The sequence below is a fragment of the Vigna unguiculata genome, chromosome 2, assembly GCF_004118075.2.
Source record: "Vigna unguiculata cultivar IT97K-499-35 chromosome 2, ASM411807v1, whole genome shotgun sequence".
NCBI lineage: Eukaryota > Viridiplantae > Streptophyta > Magnoliopsida > Fabales > Fabaceae > Vigna > Vigna unguiculata.
The window spans coordinates 25,607,225-25,626,690 of record NC_040280.1 but is presented as its reverse complement, the minus strand read 5'-3'; the positions used below and the strand labels follow the sequence as shown (position 1 = coordinate 25,626,690).

The 19,466-nt window shown below is 34.1% G+C and overlaps 3 protein-coding genes and 1 pseudogene across 5 annotated transcripts in view; 1 reads left to right on the top strand and 3 right to left on the bottom strand.

Annotated features, from left to right (window-relative positions):
* Nucleotides 1-6,428: 6,428 nt before the first annotated feature.
* LOC114173474 (probable methyltransferase PMT20) lies at nt 6,429-11,390 on the top strand. 3 transcript variants are annotated; one of them, XM_028057910.1, is made up of 9 exons: nt 6,476-6,711; nt 6,865-6,914; nt 8,133-8,418; nt 8,501-8,649; nt 8,752-8,947; nt 9,137-9,347; nt 9,618-10,302; nt 10,406-10,483; nt 10,783-11,390. In XM_028057910.1, exons 3-9 carry the CDS (start codon nt 8,155-8,157, stop codon nt 11,003-11,005), a joined length of 1,806 nt encoding a protein of 601 aa, XP_027913711.1. In that variant the 5' UTR covers nt 6,476-6,711; nt 6,865-6,914; nt 8,133-8,154; the 3' UTR covers nt 11,006-11,390. The 3 variants fall into 3 exon arrangements, with proteins under 3 accessions (XP_027913709.1, XP_027913711.1, XP_027913712.1); XM_028057908.1 differs by lacking the exon at nt 6,865-6,914 and having other exon boundaries at nt 6,429-6,711; XM_028057911.1 differs by lacking the exons at nt 6,476-6,711; nt 6,865-6,914 and adding an exon at nt 7,702-7,903.
* A 591-nt stretch (nt 11,391-11,981) lies between these two features.
* LOC114174695 (putative disease resistance protein RGA4) overlaps nt 11,982-19,466 on the bottom strand; it is a 38,673-nt gene continuing 31,188 nt past the window's right edge. The window contains exons 4-5 of the mRNA XM_028059522.1: nt 12,452-12,528; nt 11,982-12,224 (exon numbers count right to left, since the gene is read on the bottom strand). The gene's annotated coding sequence lies outside the window, so the exon portion shown is untranslated. The remainder of the gene's footprint in view (nt 12,225-12,451; nt 12,529-19,466) is intronic.
* Nucleotides 13,190-14,557, bottom strand: LOC114174605 (putative disease resistance protein RGA4). Its single transcript, XM_028059434.1, has one exon. It carries the CDS (start codon nt 14,555-14,557, stop codon nt 13,190-13,192), a length of 1,368 nt encoding a protein of 455 aa, XP_027915235.1.
* On the bottom strand, nt 17,462-19,412 carry LOC114174603 (annotated as a pseudogene).

The window sequence follows — 19,466 nt, the reverse complement described above, 5'->3', positions numbered from 1 at the left end:
CAGTTTAAATAATCTATTATAAAAATTTATAAACAAAAATAATTTAACATTCATATATAGGAATTGTAGTTAAAATTGAATGAAGTCTAATTCCACCCGTTTCATCAAAGAAAAATCCATAAGTATTTAATCTTTAACTATTGTTTTCCTCGAGTCTTAACAATTCAAATCAAACCCTCAGTCTACTATATGTATATGTTTTTTTGTGATCTTAAGTCAACTTACAATTTCTGATAATGATAATCAAATTTAATCATTTTAATTATTACTTATAGTAATCAATAGTTATTGTGGTCACATAATTTATTTCTTTAATAATGGACTAATTTGGTTTAATCACAAAAGAGGTCACGTTGTTGTGAAATATGAAGTTAGTGTATGTTTGGGTTAGCTAGAGAGCGCAATAATTTCCCTGATTTTTAAAATTAACTCATTTGACAATTATTACTATTTTTTAACTTTATAAGTTAAGAGATAATACTAATGCACTGGCGGTTTGTAAAATATTTTTTTTTCTTATAATTAAATTATATAGATTTACTCAGATTGTTATGTTTAACAATATAAAAACAAAAGAAAAAAAATTGCAACTTATGAATGTTTACTAAAATATCACAACCAACTATCAATAATATTCGATTTTTAAATTGATATATATATATATATATATATATATATATATATATATATATATATATATATATATATATATATATATATATATATATATATATATATATCACTACCTATTTTCATACGTATTTTTAGATTAGGTAATATAAAAAACACCTATATTTTATTAAGTAATATAAAGAAGTTATAATATTTTTTTATCCTTAATTTATAATTTATTTCTAAGATATACATTTAATTATTTTTATTCTTTTTTATAATAATTTGACTTTTATTTATTTGTTAATATAAAATGACATTGTAGTTATTATAAAATCACAAATAATTTTTATTACTTTAATTGAAAACATATTTGATGACAAAATTGTCATCCTCTATAATTTTTATATCATCACCTATGGTGATTAAGAGACAACTATCATCACTTTCGTTAGATGGTGATAATATCCTCTTGTTATTCAACACATTTTTAATGAAAACAATAAAAGTTACCTGTTATTTTATATTAACTATAATATTGTTTTATATTGACCACAAAATCTTACATATTTTAACATGTAAAGACAAATATGCAAAATAATAGTACAAGATATATTACAAGAATTTTTGTAATTATTGATGATTTTCTATCGATGAAAATAAATCTGTCGATAAATCCAAACTTACCAAGAAATTTTAGAATTTAAATTATGACAGATTTAGTCGATAATTAATCTGTAGATAAGATCTATATTAAAATTTGTATTGCATTAGTAATATATTCGACATTCAATTTCGTTGGTAAGGTTTGTCAATAACTAATTTCTATTATTGACAAATTTTTTCGTCAATAAATTTTTTGATAAGGTGAGTGACAAATTTTGCACTAACTAAGTGTAATGATGTTTTTCTTTTTATGTATTAAGAGAAGACGTGGAAGAGGAAGAAGATAAGATAAAAAAAGGAGTAGGAGAAATAAGAGAAAGAGAAAGAGGAGGAGTCGCGACATAGGTGGTGTAACAATGTCTCTACAACGTGACCGTCAAGGAGAGCAAGAGGAAAAGGAAGAGTTGGAAGCGATAACAACAAACACATTGGCGACGAAAAAAAAGGTGGAAGATGAAAAAAAAAAGAGAGGTCAAAAGAGAATATCAAAATGTAACACTTATGAACAATTAACATTTGTTAGTATTGATGGACAAATATTTATCAAGAAATTTGCAGTTATCAATAATTACCTACCAGTTTTATGATTACATAAATTCAATTAAAAAATATAAACTAAAAATTCAATTAAAAATATTTAAATGCGAGAAATGTAAAATTTTATTAAACTTATTCTTTTTTCTCTTTCTTTATTAAATAAGAATACATTTTTAATTGATAAAAAAAGAAAGAAGTGTTAAATGTGAATCTATTTTAATTGAATATTTTTTTTATGAATGAATTTTTTATTCACAATTCTCACTATACCTCAAAGGACAGACTATTAAATTTTCATTATAAAAACTTCTTATGAAGAAACATTCCCTATTTAAAGATATATATTATCCTTTTAAACCGTACAATACGATGAATATACTCTCATTATACTTCTTGTTCAATAATTTAAAAGAAAAAACCTTTAAAAAATATTTACTCACAAATTATAAGTCAATAACATATAAGAAAAACACACCACCTTGTTCAACCAAATGACTGTTATTAAAATGTGAAAATATATGATATATGTATGAATTCACAAATTTTATTCTGAACTACCGATTATTCACAACGTCACATTGATCTGTGAGTCAAAACAATAACTTCTGTAATTGCAAAGAATCACAACACCACCATTAGACTTGTAGAGATAAACCCATAAAGAAAATTTATAAACTACGAGTTTGGTGAAATTCCTCGAATTTTATTTTTACACCAGACAGCAATTTGGTTGAAAAAGAATATAAACAATAAATGAAAGTGCCAATTCCCACATTCGAAAGTGACCATGAAGTCGGTGCTGAGTGTTGACGAAAGAGAAGAAGTGACATGCCAATAATTAAACCAAGTCAAAAACCAGATCCTCCATTTCTTTTCTTTCCCATTTTTTCTGCTTTCTTAATTTCCTTTTTTCTCTAAAGTATATTTGCTACTGTTAACTCAATTATAATGGCAGCAACATGTTTTGAGGAACACAAGCAAAAAGCATTGCAGAATACAATAAAAAAACCGTGTCTGTCTCACAGAATTCAAGAAGAAAGAGTTGTTGATGGAGGTGAGTGAGTAATGTTATAATACTAAAATGCAGAAAGGTGATGGGTGCAGCATAGCAAGCAGCACCGTCAGGGACAGGATTATTAATTAACGAATTTAGGAACGTGACTACGTGAGACCACTCTGCCACGTCCTCGTATATGCAATTATTAATTGTGTTCTTAGTGCTGAGGTTGTATCCATCCATGATGTTCGTGCTCGTTCTTCTTCCCAATGCTTAATTCATATTCAATAACCTCTGTGATTCCTGTAAATATCTCAATTAGTTGGTAACAAAATTTTATTATTGTTGTTTATATATTGATTATTTTTTTATTGATGTGACACTTTAAATTTATTTTAAATTCCTAATAATCGTTTGACTCACAATCTAATGAAAAAATATTTTGTGATATTTGAAAATTATTAATCTTAAACAAGCTTCACCTTCAAGTCATTTATAACATGATATTATAATTGTTAAAATTTATTATATAGATAAAGGTTTGTTAAATTTTATTTGATTTCATGTTTAATATATGGACATGAGAGAGATTGTAGAAGATCTATTTTAATTAAAAATAAAATCAATTTATAATAAAAATTGTCTTTAAAGCTTATACTTTAAGATTAACTTTGTTTTTTACTTGCTGATACATGCATCTTCCTAATTAAATATGAACGTAAACAGTTTTCATTCAATTCGCTGTTTGGTGTCGGCAGTGAACTTAATTTTGTGAAGTGTCAACTTTTGCGGGCATGCCATAAGGTAGATCCAATCTGATTTTTGGCTTAGAATGACTTATTATTTTATTACTATTATTTTAGTTTATTTGTATCCTTTATCATTTCCAACAGCAAAACCCCACTTCATTCACATGTTCTTACCTTATCACCAAATTGCATGCAACTTTGTTTAGAAAAATTATAACATGGTTCAAGAAAAAATAGGTATGTAAAAAAACTTTAGGATAAAAATAAATAATTCTAGTTTCCGAATTTGATTTAATTTTTTATAAATGTAATAAATTTTGAAACTTCTAAATATGAAATTTGTGAAATAATAGAAACTATATCAGTGTTAGAGTGGTTGTTATGATGAGAAGCATGAAGAATGAGTTTGGTTTGTGAAATTTTTAATGATGATTGTAGCTCTATAGGAAATGAACAATTGTAGATGTTTCTTGTGGTCTCCGCTATATTCACACAAACTAATCATGATTTAGATCTAAATAGGATATGAGTATTCAACTATTTTATTTACATAGGTTTTGTCAACATGTTATTAATCTCTTCTCTCAACACATTTCGTAGCTTATAAAATGCGCAAGCAAGATAATAATTTCTTGATTCGTTTTTTCATGATTCATACATTGTTATTCCATATAAAAAAAATTGATTCATATAATGATTGAGTTTTGATTCTGATCAATGTAAAAAAATTATGTTCAAAATTGAGAATCACATTTTTTGATGGTAGTATTGTGTGGTATTGAATGTGTATATGTTGAATGAACCTTGTACTTCTAAATTGACTATGTGAATGTTGTGATATGATATTACAATGTCACACAAAATAATTATTTCAATATCTGAAATAATAAATTAAAGAAAAAAGTTTACATAAACTAATACGAATTCAACATTTTTATAAGATTTTGATGCTGTTTGGGTCTTACTAATATATTGATTTTAATATATTAACTTTTTAAATATGTTTCAAAATATTATTTTTAATATATTTGAAAGCATAACAAATGAATATTAAAAAACAAATCGCATAGAATCCAAATTCAACTAAAACTAAAACTACTTCATTTTTATAAAATAAAAAATAAAAAATGATTTCAAAATTTATAGGAATAAAAAAATATTTTTTACAATACCAAAATTAAAATTAACGTATTTTACACTATTAGAAATATATTTTCAGTTTGTTTTTTCTTTGTAGAATATACTTAAAAAAATCATTTATTAAGGTTTATCAAATGAATTGCAATATACATTTATTTTTCCATTTAAAAATTTAAGATTGAAATTATAATAGTAATAACTAATCACATCTTGAATTGTATCTTATATACATAATAACCCTACATTAGTATTGAAATTATACACATGGTCAATATAATTAACTCCAATTCTATATAATAGTTTTTTTTTTTTGTTTTTAAATTATAAACATATTCTTCTTGCTAAAGAAGAACATTGAAAATAAATGTCGTACAAATCACCCTCTCATCATAAAGTTTTCCACACTGCAAAAGGTAAGTGAGACATCAGTCATAGTCGATGAATGAAGAGAGTTATGGTTTTTTATTTGCCAACACCAAGAAAACCACTATGGAGGTGGCTCTATAAATGTTTACATTTCTTATTCTTATATTCTTCAAATGTTATTTATTACTAAGCCAATTATACGTAAATATTACTAAGTATATCAATTTGTATTTAACACTTTCATTAAATCATAAATGAATTTATATGACAATTTTATAATACTTATAAAAATAATCCACAGACAATTCTTAATTAGATGATTTTTTTTTAACCAAAATGTATGATGATAAAACATTATTTTTTTTCTATTAAATTCACACAAAATTTATCTAATGAAATTGAATAAAAGTATTTCATGTAATAAAATACTAGCTTTTTATTACTACTAGTAAAAAGTTTTCACATTAATTTTGTACAATAATAAACGGATTAATATAATAAAAATTGATTTGTTATATCCGTTATCATAACATTTAAGATAAAACTATAAATAGAAAACCGTTATAACAAATTTAGATGGAAAGTTGCTTTAATGATATTATTACATGCTTGATAAATAATTTAATTTAATTTTTTAAATAAGTAATCAGATATTTAATTTTTTATATGAATACAATAATTTGAAAAAAAAAAGAAAAAGATTGAATACTGTAGCTTGGGCAGATTAAGCTGCAAAATTATTTACCATTCAATCCCCATGAAATGACTTAGAATGAATTTATTTCATTTTGCACACAAGATCTGTATAGAGTTACTCACTTTGAACCATTGGATGAAATTAAGGGTTGTTTGATGGATATTTTTTAATATTTGAAAGTCATAATTTTTTAAATTATAATTCTTAGTAATAACTAAAACGGTTTAATTTATTTATTATAAAATCCTTAAAATTAGTTATAAAAGTTTTTCTGAAAATGAAAGGTAATGCACTGCTTTGATCAGAAATATTATTATTTACTATATCAAATAATTTAATAAAAACAACACGATATTTTATCTCAGTAAAACATTCATTGTAAGTTTAAGAAAGTTAGATTTTTTTTTTCTGTTCCGAAAACGATGTTGCAGGAAAAAGAGCGTGAAACTTTCCGAAAACGCATGATTTACTGATTATACCAAGGGCACCAAAATTTTCTACTAACGTAAGATATCTCTTTGGTGTCACTGGATTTGCGGTCTCATGGTCAACACGGAATTGTTATTGTTATGCAATTAATAATTACATTCAAAGCAGTACTAACAAAAACATTAACCTTTATTTGATGGTAACTTTGGTTTTTTCATGTTTCTGAGTATTAATTATTAATTATTAGATTAGACGGGGAAGGAAAGAAGAAAGTGGAAGAAACAGAGGAGAGAGTGAGGCACATGGCCAACAAATAGTTATATAAATGGTTGATCTATGTTTAGTTCAATTTCACATCCAAATCTGACTCTTTGGTTGGTACCTTCAACCTTAGCCCTTCACATCCTCTTCTTCTCTCACCCACCTTCACATTCCATGCCACTGTTTTAGGTAACACCCTTTTGCGTCTTCACATTCTGTCAACCAGAATCCAGGGTCTGCCAGAACAGAGTAAAACGGTACACCCCCATTCATTCTACTTTTCTCTTTCTTTCCTTGTTTTTTCTGCTTTCTCTCTTTTCTCTTTTTCTTACCTTCTTCCAAATCTAGATCTCTTGGATTGTTGAATAATACAAACAAACTTTGTTCTCTATGTTTTTCTTCTTCTCAAGTGTCTATTTCCCATCTTTGAACGTTCTGAACGCTCGTCCTGGTGACTGGGGTGGGTTTTCTCCTCTTCTCATTTTATCATTAAGTTTAATCATTGCCGTGATGTATGTGATATACGTAATTTGGTAATTTGGTTTTGTTCAGTAGGATAAGTTTTTCTTTTTTTGTTTTGTTTTGTAAGAGATGACATAATCTTTCACACCACGCAATCGTATTTGAACTGAAGCAAGCAGGACCATGAAAAAAAAAAGTTTTTTGCAGTGCTTGATACAAATGTATTTCTAAGATAATCATTAGTTAAGTTGAATTTACGGGCTTTGTGAGTGAGTTATTATTATGTACACTCAGTTCTTAGATTGTTGAAAAAGATTTTTTTTTTCTTTTCAAAATGATATTTTTCTTTTCTTGTTTTCGAACTGGGAAATCATCAGACCTTGTTTCTGTCATGGGGTTGTCCTGTCTTGTAATTTTGTGGCTGTCACACTACTTGCATAGCCATTGGTGGATGTACCTTGAGACAGAACACAGTGGATCGGGAATCACTGACACATGCACGATAGATCTTTTCTTACGTGTGAGGTAAATTTTGAGATTGGTTTATCTCTTACGTAGAGGAGAATATGACACAGTATGGTGTGAGATCCAGCGTTTCCTTATGCCCCCGTTTGTGTGGAATGGGTTCTCGCAAGGAACATTGGAAAGGATTATTGCTGGGTCCCAGAGTCATGTGAACATCTTAAAGGCAATGCGACACGAAATGGAAAGCAACTAGTGTCGGTAGCAGTATCAGATTTCGTATATTTACACTCCATGACTTTTTGCCCCTTGTCGTTTTAATGCTTGGTGACTGTGTGAGGAGTATTGACCAGCTGGAATTAATCATCAATCTCCTTTTTCTCTTTGCCATTTTTTTTCTTTTTTCTTTTCCAAAATTGGATCTGTCATGGTGAGTGGATTTTTGGATCATGTGGTGGTTGATCTGAATAGTAGTGGCCTTTCCTTCTTTGACTTCTCGAGTTAGATGGTGTAACTTCTTGGAGGGTAATTTTTGAGATGGTGTTTCTTTATTGTAAGGGGTGGTGGTTAGAGTGGCTTTTTTAAGTTACAGGCTTCCTTTTTCTTTTATTCAATCATTGGTGATTGAAGAATGACGATTTCTGATTCTGACACTGTTTTGTAATTGAAAGTATAAACAAAATGCATGTATGTGTAGGTGGAGAAAATGGCAAAGCTGCATTGCACTGAAGTTTTGTGTGTTGTATTTTTGCAGATAGTGGAATATTTGTTGGAACATGAAGCATAAAGATGGAAAACCGATCAACCTCCCAAACAAGAACCGGACTCTGACATTTGTAGTCACCTTAATTGCTCTATGTGGCCTTTCTTTCTATCTGGGAGGAATCTTTTGTTCTGGAAAGGATGGGGTTGTGGTCAAAACCATTCAGAAGGCCCTTGATACTCCTATGCAAACCTCAGGTTCTCTGCTGATGAGAACCATCACTTTCCCTGAATGTGGCTTGGACTATCAAGACTACACCCCATGCACAGATCCAAAGGTATTAAATGGTATTCATTTGCTGATGCTTTAGGATTTGCAGAAGAATTTTCATTCTTGATTGAGCATGCATAATTTTGCAGAGATGGAGAAAATATGGCCTGTACCGGCTTACTTTGTTAGAACGCCATTGCCCTCCAATTTTTGAGAGGAAAGAATGCTTGGTTCCTCCACCAGATGGATACAAGCCGCCAATCAGATGGCCAAAGAGCAGAGATGAGTGTTGGTACAGGTATAATGTTATATGCTTTATGAGTTTAAATAGCAAAAGGTTGAAATGAGTTAAGTGTCATGAATGTAATCCACTTCAACTTTTCTGTTACATTAATGTCAGGAATGTGCCGTATGACTGGATCAACAAGCAGAAGTCTAACCAGCATTGGTTGATCAAGGAAGGGGAGAAATTCTTGTTTCCTGGTGGGGGTACTATGTTTCCCAATGGTGTTGGTGAATATGTTGATATGATGCAAGAACTAATCCCAGAAATGAAAGATGGGACAGTGAGAACAGCCATTGATACTGGTTGTGGGGTGAGTTTACTCGTACACTCTTTTTCTTGAGCTGTTTATTTCGTTTAGCTAATGGCAATGCAAAATAAAAATTCTCAAGATTCTTTCTTAAGCATCAAATACACTAATTCTATTTAATTTCAATTACAAACTTCAATGTGATAAAAAGGTAGTGTATCAATTAATCTACTTAACTCTGATTTATTGTAGGTTGCTAGCTGGGGTGGTGATTTGTTGGATCGGGGGATTCTAACAGTTTCTCTTGCTCCAAGAGATAACCATGAAGCTCAAGTTCAGTTTGCTCTAGAGCGTGGTATCCCAGCTATTCTTGGTGTCATTTCTACACAGAGACTTCCTTTCCCCTCAAACTCCTTTGATATGGCTCATTGCTCTAGATGCCTTATCCCATGGACGGAATTCGGTAATTCTTCTGTGCAAATTGAATTTTATCAATCAAACAGAATTCATTCCTATTTATGCTATTCAATTTAGTAGTACTTTGCACTTAATTAATGTGAAGCCACCACATATAATGATTATGTTTTCCTCGGTTGATTGGTGATCAATGATCATGCATGATATGATATGCAATATGGCCCTCATACTCTAGCTAATATTTTACATAATTCAGGCATTCAATTCAATTCAAGTTTATCTAAGTTCACTCTAATTTTTTCTCATATGCTTTCAGGTGGTATTTATCTCATGGAAATACACCGTATCCTTCGTCCTGGAGGATTTTGGGTTTTGTCTGGTCCACCTGTGAACTACGAGCACAGGTGGCGCGGATGGAACACAACCGCTGAGGAGCAAAAATCAGATTATAATAAGCTGCAGAATTTACTGACATCAATGTGCTTTAAATTGTACAATAAAAAGGAGGACATTGCTGTATGGCAGAAGGCTAAAGACAACAGTTGCTATGATAAGCTTCCTAAAGGGAACTACCCACCAAAGTGTGATGACAGCATTGATCCAGATTCAGCGTGGTACACTCCACTTCGTCCTTGTTTTGTGGTTCCAGATCCAAAACACAAGAAATCTGTTCTCACATACATGCCTAAATGGCCTGAACGGTTGCATGCTACCCCGGAAAGAATCGCAGTTGCTCATGGTGCTAGCACTAGTGCTAGTATTAGTACTTTCAACCATGACGATGGCAAGTGGAAAAAACGCATTCAGCACTACAAGAAGCTGCTGCCTGAGCTTGGCACTGATAAAATAAGGAATGTTATGGACATGAATACAGTGTATGGAGCTTTTGCTGCAGCCTTGATCAATGATCCTCTGTGGGTCATGAATGTGGTCTCATCTTATGGTCTCAACACACTCCCTGTGGTTTATGATCGTGGCCTTATTGGAACCTTGCATGACTGGTAATTTTGAACCTCTCATCATCAACCATGAGGTTATTATTTATGGATGTATGTGTGTCCTTTCCTATGGTATGATATTTATTTGAATTTTACTATTTGGTAGGTGTGAGGCTTTTTCAACCTATCCTCGAACCTATGACCTCCTTCATCTTGATGGATACTTCTCTGCAGAAAACCACAGGTGAATATGTGATCTTGTTTACTCTCATTAGCAACACAAACATGACTAACTAGTGGCAGACCTGCGTGTACACCAGGGTGTGCAGATGCACCTCTGATTTTGTTAAAATTATTATAAGTATCTGAAAAAAAATTATTTTTGCTCCTTTAATCTTATATATTTGAACTTGCTGACTGTTGTTCTATAATAGATCTATGTGTAGTTGTAAGTGGACAAATACACCACTTGATTTGTCTCCATTTATCACTCTAAACTTGGATTGTTGAATATGTTTCTGACAATAGTTGTTACATTGACAGATGTGAAATGAAGTATGTTTTGTTGGAGATGGACCGAATTTTAAGACCTGGTGGCCATGCTCTCATTCGAGAGTCCTCTTATTTTGTGGATGCTATTGCTACTGTTGGCAAGGGCATGCGATGGATATGCCGCAAAGAAACGACCGAGTATGGAGTTGACAAAGAGAAGGTTTTGATATGCCAGAAAAAGCTATGGCATTCATCCAACAAAGGTTCAAGATGACAAACTCTGGAACCAGTGCAGTGGTGGGGTGGGTGGCTAGAATCGTAAATCCAGAAGCAGAAGCTAAGGGAACGACTTCAGAGCCACCCTCGATAGAACATTGATTCATTCCATAATTTAAGTAAAGAATCAGTCGATTTCATATTTATGAGATGGAAAATCGGTAACTCAATAATCTGATTTTGTTAAGTTAATGATATAGAAAATTTTCATATAGATACTATTCTTTACATGGCGTCAATTGTATCAGGTACCTCTCGAATATCCATCTTTTTTTTGATTGTTGTGTAATATCTAGTGAATTCATGTGAAGAAATGGAAGTTTTAAATCTTACAGAAAGCATATAATCTGCGACTCATACATGAATTGGAATTCCTTACCAGAGATAATACAATGTACTGTATTAATGCTTGGTAGTATTACCTTAGTACTCTGAGAATTTAAAATTCAATATCGTATCATAAAGATTTTTAATTAGTAGAGACTACATAGAAAAACCTTTATGCATTCTTTACTCTAACAAGTTCAAGTTTGTTAATGGGTTTTTGTCATTCCTTTATGCGTTTGATCCAACAAACCTTCGATGCTTGGTGTGTCGTAACAATGTAGTGTTATCATTTCTGATACACCAGGTTTGATGTAGAATACCTTGTTCCTTAATAACAGGAATGCGACAATAAATTAGTTTAATTATCATTTCTGATAACTTTAATTTTCTTGTCAAATTGCCTTTCAAATATGGCAATAAAATTTCTCAAACAGTTTTCTAAATCAAATTTGTGCTTCAACAAAAACATCTAATATAATTATCTACTATGGTAAGAAAATATCACTGATGATTGATGGTTTGCATCTTATAAGATCCTTAACTGTTCAAGTGGATTAAGTAAAAATATTGATATACATGAGAAGTGATGACATGGACAGTTTTTTTTCTTGGCTTAGTAGAATAAGAGAAATGACAAATTTTACATATGTGATTGAAGTTACAATTATAAATAAAAGAATACAATCCAGGAAACATAGTCCTTGTATAAGTAGAAATGTGTCCAAACTTAAAATGTTACAAAGCACCAATAGAAATAGAGGATTTCATTGTTCAGAAAAAAAAAAATCATTTGACTAAAATTTAGGATTTAGTGTTGAAGGAGATTCTGTGAGAAAATACAAGTGATCCACCTCATCTACCAAAGTAATCATCTTCGAAGTTATAACCTCCTGTAGGAAAGAAATGTTATACAAGAAAACAAGTGAGCAATGTAGTAAATTTGAAAACAAAAGTCACATTCAAAGAAAAATTGATAAATATAAAAGTTTAGCCAAAGTGAGATTTGGAGTGAGCTAGAACAACATTTCTATTTTGCACTTGTGTGAGAAAAAACGAAGAGTCAAATGTTGTAAAGAAACAAATACAAATTTATTTGAACAAATGTGACCCGATTCACCTGAAAATAAGATTTGGGTGTTGATTTATTTACTGAGGAGCTAGCCAAATTAGAAGACTTAAAAAGAAGTGAGGTCCCTGAGATGCATAAACAAAATAAAACTGTATAAATGTTAAGTAAACAATCACAAATCTCTCTGCCACTTACACTTTCAAAAGCAATTCAGTAAACAATGTTTGATCTTAAACAAATTCAAAATAAAAATTTTATACCAATTTGAGGCACATTCAACGCAATAGCAGATACAAAAATTGAAAGGTACCACCAATGACTACATAGAGAGCAAAAGCACAGAAAAATTAAAAGAATGATGCATACCTTTGAATCACTGCTAAGCTTATTCATAGCGTCACGCATGCAATCCATATCAGCAACAAGAGCTTCATTAAAATCCTGAGGAGAGGAGAAAAAGAGAGGTTAAAGATAGAATACAAATGATTTTATAGCAGGCATTATATCACCTAGAAATTGCATATAAAAAAATCGATATCCTTTTACTACTTTATCTGAGCACAAACATTACTCACTAAGCTGAGACTTAAAGATACATTGTATGGAATCAGAACTTGGTACAATAGTGCCAAACATCAAGCATAAAACAGGGGAATACTGAAACCTTGTTTTATTATTCAATATACACACTCCGAAAAAGGCTACACAATTTTAGAGGACAGACTGACAGACTAGGGAGAGAAGTAAGCACAACACTATTGAACTTACCATAAAAAGTCGGTTTCATCATGCAAATAGTTCTGTATTTGGAATGTGCTTTATGTATTGCCAATCCTCTCCTGTTTCCCTCTTGCACCGCTTCTCAAGAAGAGGACATCCGCGTATGATTAAACGAGACAAGTTGGTGAGGCGTTGAATGCTGCTAGGCAGTGACCTCAACTCCTTACAATACTCGATGCTTAATTCTTCAAGAGTAGATATATCTCCCACCCAGTCCGGCAATGAAGTAGACTTGTACTCCAACATTTCCAAACAACGTAGGGAGGGGACACGTTGTAAGCCATCTGGTAATGTGGAGCAAATAGAGATTGACACGACTCGAAGGGCGGTTAGTTGGCTCATATTGCTTGGTAGAACCACCAACTCTGGACAACCGTAGATTATCAATCTCTCAAGACATGCCAAATGTCGAACACCTTCAGACAAGGATTTTAATTTATGACAGTAAATAATAGACAAAGTTCGAAGAGAAGTTAGACACTCCAAGACATGTTCTGGGAAATACTCCACATCATACCAATATGCAATGTATAGATCCTGTAGTGCACCCAACCCGCTAAATTGTTCGGGTAATACCACCACTCCTTTAATGTATTCAATGCTCAAGGTCTTTAGACAAGCCGTATTCCCCACAACTTCCATGAAGGAAGCCGCTTCGCCAATCCCTCGAGCATCAAGTTTCTCAACAGCAGGAAGACGTGGACATTTAAGGTTGGAGACCCTCTCAATCCTTAATTCGAAAAGATGAGGTACCATCTCTACTCTTTCATCCCTCAACAACCTCTCCAAATTTGGTAAATTATCCACACTCAATTCCTCCAACGATGGAAATGCCTTCTCCTCCGCACCGTCATAGGTCTCACCATCTATGCACTTCACATTTTTCATTCCACTCAGTTCTAGCCTTTTCAGGTGTGGTAGTTTACCAAATGGGGGAAGCTCCTCACAGTTTTCACAGTTCCAGAGCTTAACTTTCACCAAGTCTCTCAAAACTATGGAACTTCTCATCCAACTGGATAGCTGTTTTCCCTCATATCCATTCATCTCAAAACTCTTCAGAGTTGACGGAGGTTCCAGGGCTTCCAGTACTCTCTCCACACTAACATTACTACTTTTTGAATTAGCACTACCATCCCATGACAAGTGCAGGATATTCAACTCCTTCTTACCAATCAGATTTGCTTGTTTAGCATCCCATTCACTGGGGACGTTGTTAAGGCCTCTGATTCTCAGCGCACCTCCCAGATTTAAGCTGTGCAACTCTGCTAACCCGCACCCTGGCTTTGAACCCACCACGAAAAGGCTTAGTGTTCTTAGATGCCTTAACTTGCTAATTTTGGGAGGCGTCTTTACTACTGAATTGCATTGATTCATAACAATATGTCTTAGATCTTGTAATTGTGTCAAGTCTTTGGGTGTTGGATAATCTTTAATCTTGTTAGATAATCTTTAATTTTGTTAGATGATATTTAGATTATATTTTAGATTATAGAGTTGTTTTTATTTAGCAAAGTGATAGGGTATTTTATATTTGGTTAATTAGATTTAAGTTAGTTGTTATTTTAGTTAGTTAGAATATATAAGATTTAGTTTGGTTTGTTATTATTTGATTTGTAATTGGCTATATAATAGCGCATTCTCCATCAATGAAAAATACCACAATGAGTTACATTGCATATTCTTCTAGTGTGTGTGAGTTTCTTCCAACAAAATGGTATCAGAGCTTTATGCTCTGAGTACCGAGTGAAAAGAGAGAGAGAGGGAGAGGGAGAGAGAGAGAGTGAAAAAAAAGTGTGCGCTTGAGTGCTTTGGGAGAAAAAAAAGAGGAGAGATGGCAAAAGTTGTGAACGGTATGACTGTGCCACAATTGACGAAGAAAACCAATTATGATAATTGGTGTCTGCAGATGAAGACCCTTTTGGGATCCCAAGATATTTGGGATATAGTGGAGAGCGGATACGAAGAACCCGCGGAGGACGCGAATCAGACGGCGACCCAGATTACTGCGCTAAAGAAGACGCGAGTGAAAGACAAGTCGGCTTTGTATTTTTGTACAATGCTGTGGACGAGTCAGGCTTCGAGAAGATTGCAAACATTTCATCTTCCAAGGAAGCATGGGATATTCTAGAGGTTGCATACAGAGGGAACGATCGGGTCAGACAAGTCCGGCTTCAAGCTCTTAGAGGAGAGTTTGAAGGGCTGAAGATGGAAGATAAAGAACAGGTAGCCGAGTACATAACTCGGGTAGAGAAGGTGGCCAACCAACTCGGTAGGAATGGAGAGCCAATGCCGGCAAGCCGGGTTGTGGAGAAAATCTTGAGATCACTGACAGATGATTTCGAGAACATTGTATGCGCCATCGAGGAGTCGAAGAACCTGTCAGTTCTCTCTGTGGAAGAACTTGCCGGGTCATTGGAGGCCCATGAACAAAGGAGAGGGAAGAAGCACGAACCGCGTGATCAAGCACTAAAAGCGCAACTTGATTTGGATGAAACTCGGAATACTCAGAGCCGAGGTCCTGGAGGCAGAGGACGAGGTGGAAGAGGACGAGGTGGCCAAGGTCGAGGTAGACAAGGTCGAGGTGGATGTGACCGAGATAATGTTGAAGAGAGCACAGATCAGACTAGGCAACAGAATTGGCATGGTCGTGGTCAAGAAAGGGGCCAAGGAGATTGGTCTAAGTCAGAAGTGGAATGCTTTAGGTGTGGCAAGTACGGCCATTACGCAAGAGAATGCAGATCGGCATATTGCTACAACTGTGGCAAGATCGGTCATATAGCAAAATATTGTCAATCGGAAAAAAAGGAGAAAAATCTTCTCACAGAGGAAGACGACGAGGAAGAGATGGGGATTTTAATGATGATGCAAAACTCAGATGCCGAACTCAAGAGCGATAAATCGGAAGTTGAGTGGAGTTCAAGCCATGTGAAGGAAAGGAGATTAGGTGACGAGCTTAGTCCGGGTTGTTTAAACTCGGTTTGGTATCTGGACACTGGAGCGAGCAATCACATGTGTGGAGATGAGAGTTTCTTCAGCGAACTCACCAAGGTAGAGGCCGGATTAGTGTCATGTGGAGATGATTCCAAGATGGTGATAAAAGGGCGTGGAACAATCCGGCACATGCAGAAGGATGGACGGGTTGGAGAAATCAGGGATGTCTACTATGTTCCTGAGCTGAAGAGTAATATTTTGAGCATAGGTCAGATAGTGGAGAAAGGAAACTCGATTATGATAAAGAACCAGGTACTGTACTTGAAGGACAAGCACGGTCGGCTGGCAGCACGGGTAAAAAAGGAGAAAAATCGGATGTACAAATTGGAGTTGAGTATCCTGCAAAAAAGGTGTTTGAAACATGTGGACAGTGAAGGCAACATGGGATCTGTTCAAAACGACATGGTGGAGAAAAATACAAGTAAGAAAATTAAAGCAGTGCGATCAGAAATAGAAGAGACAACTAATCTTGCCGAAGAAGTTAAAGAAGAAGCAGTGTTGTTGATGATGGGATGTAGCTCGAGGGATGAGCACAAACAAGTGGAGAAGTCGGCAAGAAGGTTGAATGTCATAAATCAGTCCAGTAGCATGGAGAGGTGGTCAAGACTTGCAAATAGCTCGGATAGGTCGTGGAGTGTGGACAACTCGGATCTTGAAGAAGACGAACAAGAAGTGTTAAGTTTGCAAGAGCAGTTGCGTGTCGAGAAGGATCTGAGAGTTGTACTGGAGGTGCAAGATGAGAAGTTGCGACTTGGAATGGATGATAAGTTTGGTGTGAAGGCGTGGAAATTTTCCGACCTCTTAAAGAGGACTCGGCCTATTCAGAAGAACCTAGTTAATGGCAAGTCGGCCACAAAGATCACAAAGAACCCAACAAAGGGTAAGTCAGCCAAGGTTAAGATGAAGTCGGTCAAAAGAGAAGATCAAGTCGGATAAAGAGAAGATCAAGTCGGTCAAAGAGAAAAGCAAGTCGGCTATGGAGATAGAAGATTGTTTGGGACGAGAGAAGAAAAAGATTTAAGATTATGGGAGAGTTTTGTTGGATAATCTTTAATCTTGTTAGATAATCTTTAATTTTGTTAGATGATATTTAGATTATATTTTAGATTATAGAGTTGTTTTTATTTAGCAAAGTGATAGGGTATTTTATATTTGGTTAATTAGATTTAAGTTAGTTGTTATTTTAGTTAGTTAGAATATATAAGATTTAGTTTGGTTTGTTATTATTTGATTTGTAATTGGCTATATAATAGCGCATTCTCCATCAATGAAAAATACCACAATGAGTTACATTGCATATTCTTCTAGTGTGTGTGAGTTTCTTCCAACATTGGGCAGCCCACGAAGAAAGATGAAATCTTGCAGTTTCAAAATTTGCAATTTCGGCATTTGACAAATTGAGTTATTTAAGCTTGCTTTGTAACACCAACTCAAACTCAAGTATCTCAAATGTGTTAAATCCTTGAGTGGGGACAACAAAGAAGATTTTGTACACAATGCTCGGAGAGAATGGTTTGATGGCACCAGACCAAAATTTTCAATAGCAAAAAAAGTCCGCAAATCAAGAAAAGTCCGCAGGGATTCAGCTTTCTTGAAAGCATTCGTGAATCCTCGAAAAGACACATCAGATAACAAGGTTGAATAGTGAACTCTGCTTGACAACGGAGTCAACCTTCCTTTTCCGAAAGCCACACATTCTTCACCCATGATAGACCGGGCAAGATCATGAAATAGATCATGCATCTTGAAACTTGTGATTATACCAAACTCATCAAACTTTGCTTCTTGAAAAAATGATCTACGGTATAATTTATTCCACACTTTATTTCCAACATCCTCCACTTCTATGTTTCCTTCACATTCAATAAATCCATTAGCCATCCAGAGATGAATCAATTCTTCCTTGTCTATCACAGAATCTTTGGGGAAAATTGCACAAAAGGAAAAACATCTCTTCAGAGACAACTCCAGATTAGAATAGCTAAGTTTCAAAACACGCATAATAGAATTTTCCTCACTTGTCATAGAATTACTATCCTCTCGTATATCCCAAATCTCACTTTCTTTTACATTTTTCCATTGTCTTACCTCACTTTGATCACGCAAGAGGCTTCCCAGAGTTTTTATGGCAAGGGGCAAACCAATGCATTTTCTCACTATCTCCTTGCCAATTGCCACGAGCTCTTCCATTTCTTCTCGGTTTGGTCCAAACGCATGGTGTTTAAACAATGACCAACTGTCGTCTCCTGACAATTCTTTCAAGTGGTAGGCAGGATGCGTTTGCATGGTGGAGGCAACTTCCTCGAGTCGAGTGGTGATCAAAATGGTAGCGCCTTTTGCTGCCCTTGCACATTGCAACTTCCCCTTCAACTGCTTCCATTTCTCTTGGTCTTCATTCCACACATCATCAAGAACAAGTAAATACCTCTTGCCATGCAACAGTTCTTCAACCCTTTTCCGCAATGCTTCTAAGCTATTGAGATTTGGATTTTGTCCAGTGATACATTCTATCATGGATTGTAGTATTGTCTTGGTGTTGAAATCATCAGAAACACACACCCAAATTGTCAAATCAAAATGTTTGCATACCCTGCGATCATTGAAGACCTGCTTGGCAAGTGTTGTTTTGCCAAGCCCACCCATAGCAACTATGGGATAGATGGAGAGGTCTTCACTGTTACTAGCATCTTCTACAAGAAACTTCACAATTTGCTCTCGATCCTGGTCTCTGCCATAGACTACAGGCTCTGTAATGTCAGAGGTAGTTTGGCGCCAATCATCATCCACTGTTTGCACCTGTGTGACACCATGTTCTAAATTAAACCTGCTCTTCTCTTCATTAATGTCGTGAAATCTTTGTGTGATGTCTTTCATCCTCTTGCCAATATTGAAACGAAAGACAATGTCCTTAGGATGGAGACGGGATAGGCACGAAGTATGTCCATCAGAATGCACCTTTGTGGAGTGAATTGAACATTCATCCAAGATATCATCAAGCACATATGCTGCATCTGTGAGTTTCTGCAGCTAATCCTTCACTGCATGACTTGTTGTTTGCTTTCTCTCAGCATCTCTGAGAACAGCACGAATTGCGGTGAGATTGTTGGAAAGCTTCTGAGTTTGTTGTTCAACACCCCAGTAAGGTCCAAGTTGGTCTTGAACAAAAGATCCCAAATTTTGAATCACAAAGCCCAACAAAGCTTCGGCCATTGGGAGGAAAGAGCGCTTGATTGAAGGAAAGGTTTGTGATGATTAATTATGGAGAAGAGAGGCAACGAGTGAATAATAATTT

Excerpts from the sequence above, each read along its gene's own strand:
- LOC114174605 (XM_028059434.1), bottom strand. The coding sequence starts at position 14,557 with ATGAATCAATGCAATTCAGTAGTAAAGACGCCTCCCAAAATTAGCAAG.
- LOC114173474 (XM_028057908.1), top strand. The coding sequence starts at position 8,155 with ATGAAGCATAAAGATGGAAAACCGATCAACCTCCCAAACAAGAACCGG. Across the intron at positions 8,948-9,136 it reads CCATTGATACTGGTTGTGGG|GTTGCTAGCTGGGGTGGTGA; the intron begins GTGAGTTTACTC and ends GATTTATTGTAG. Across the intron at positions 9,348-9,617 it reads TATCCCATGGACGGAATTCG|GTGGTATTTATCTCATGGAA; the intron begins GTAATTCTTCTG and ends ATATGCTTTCAG.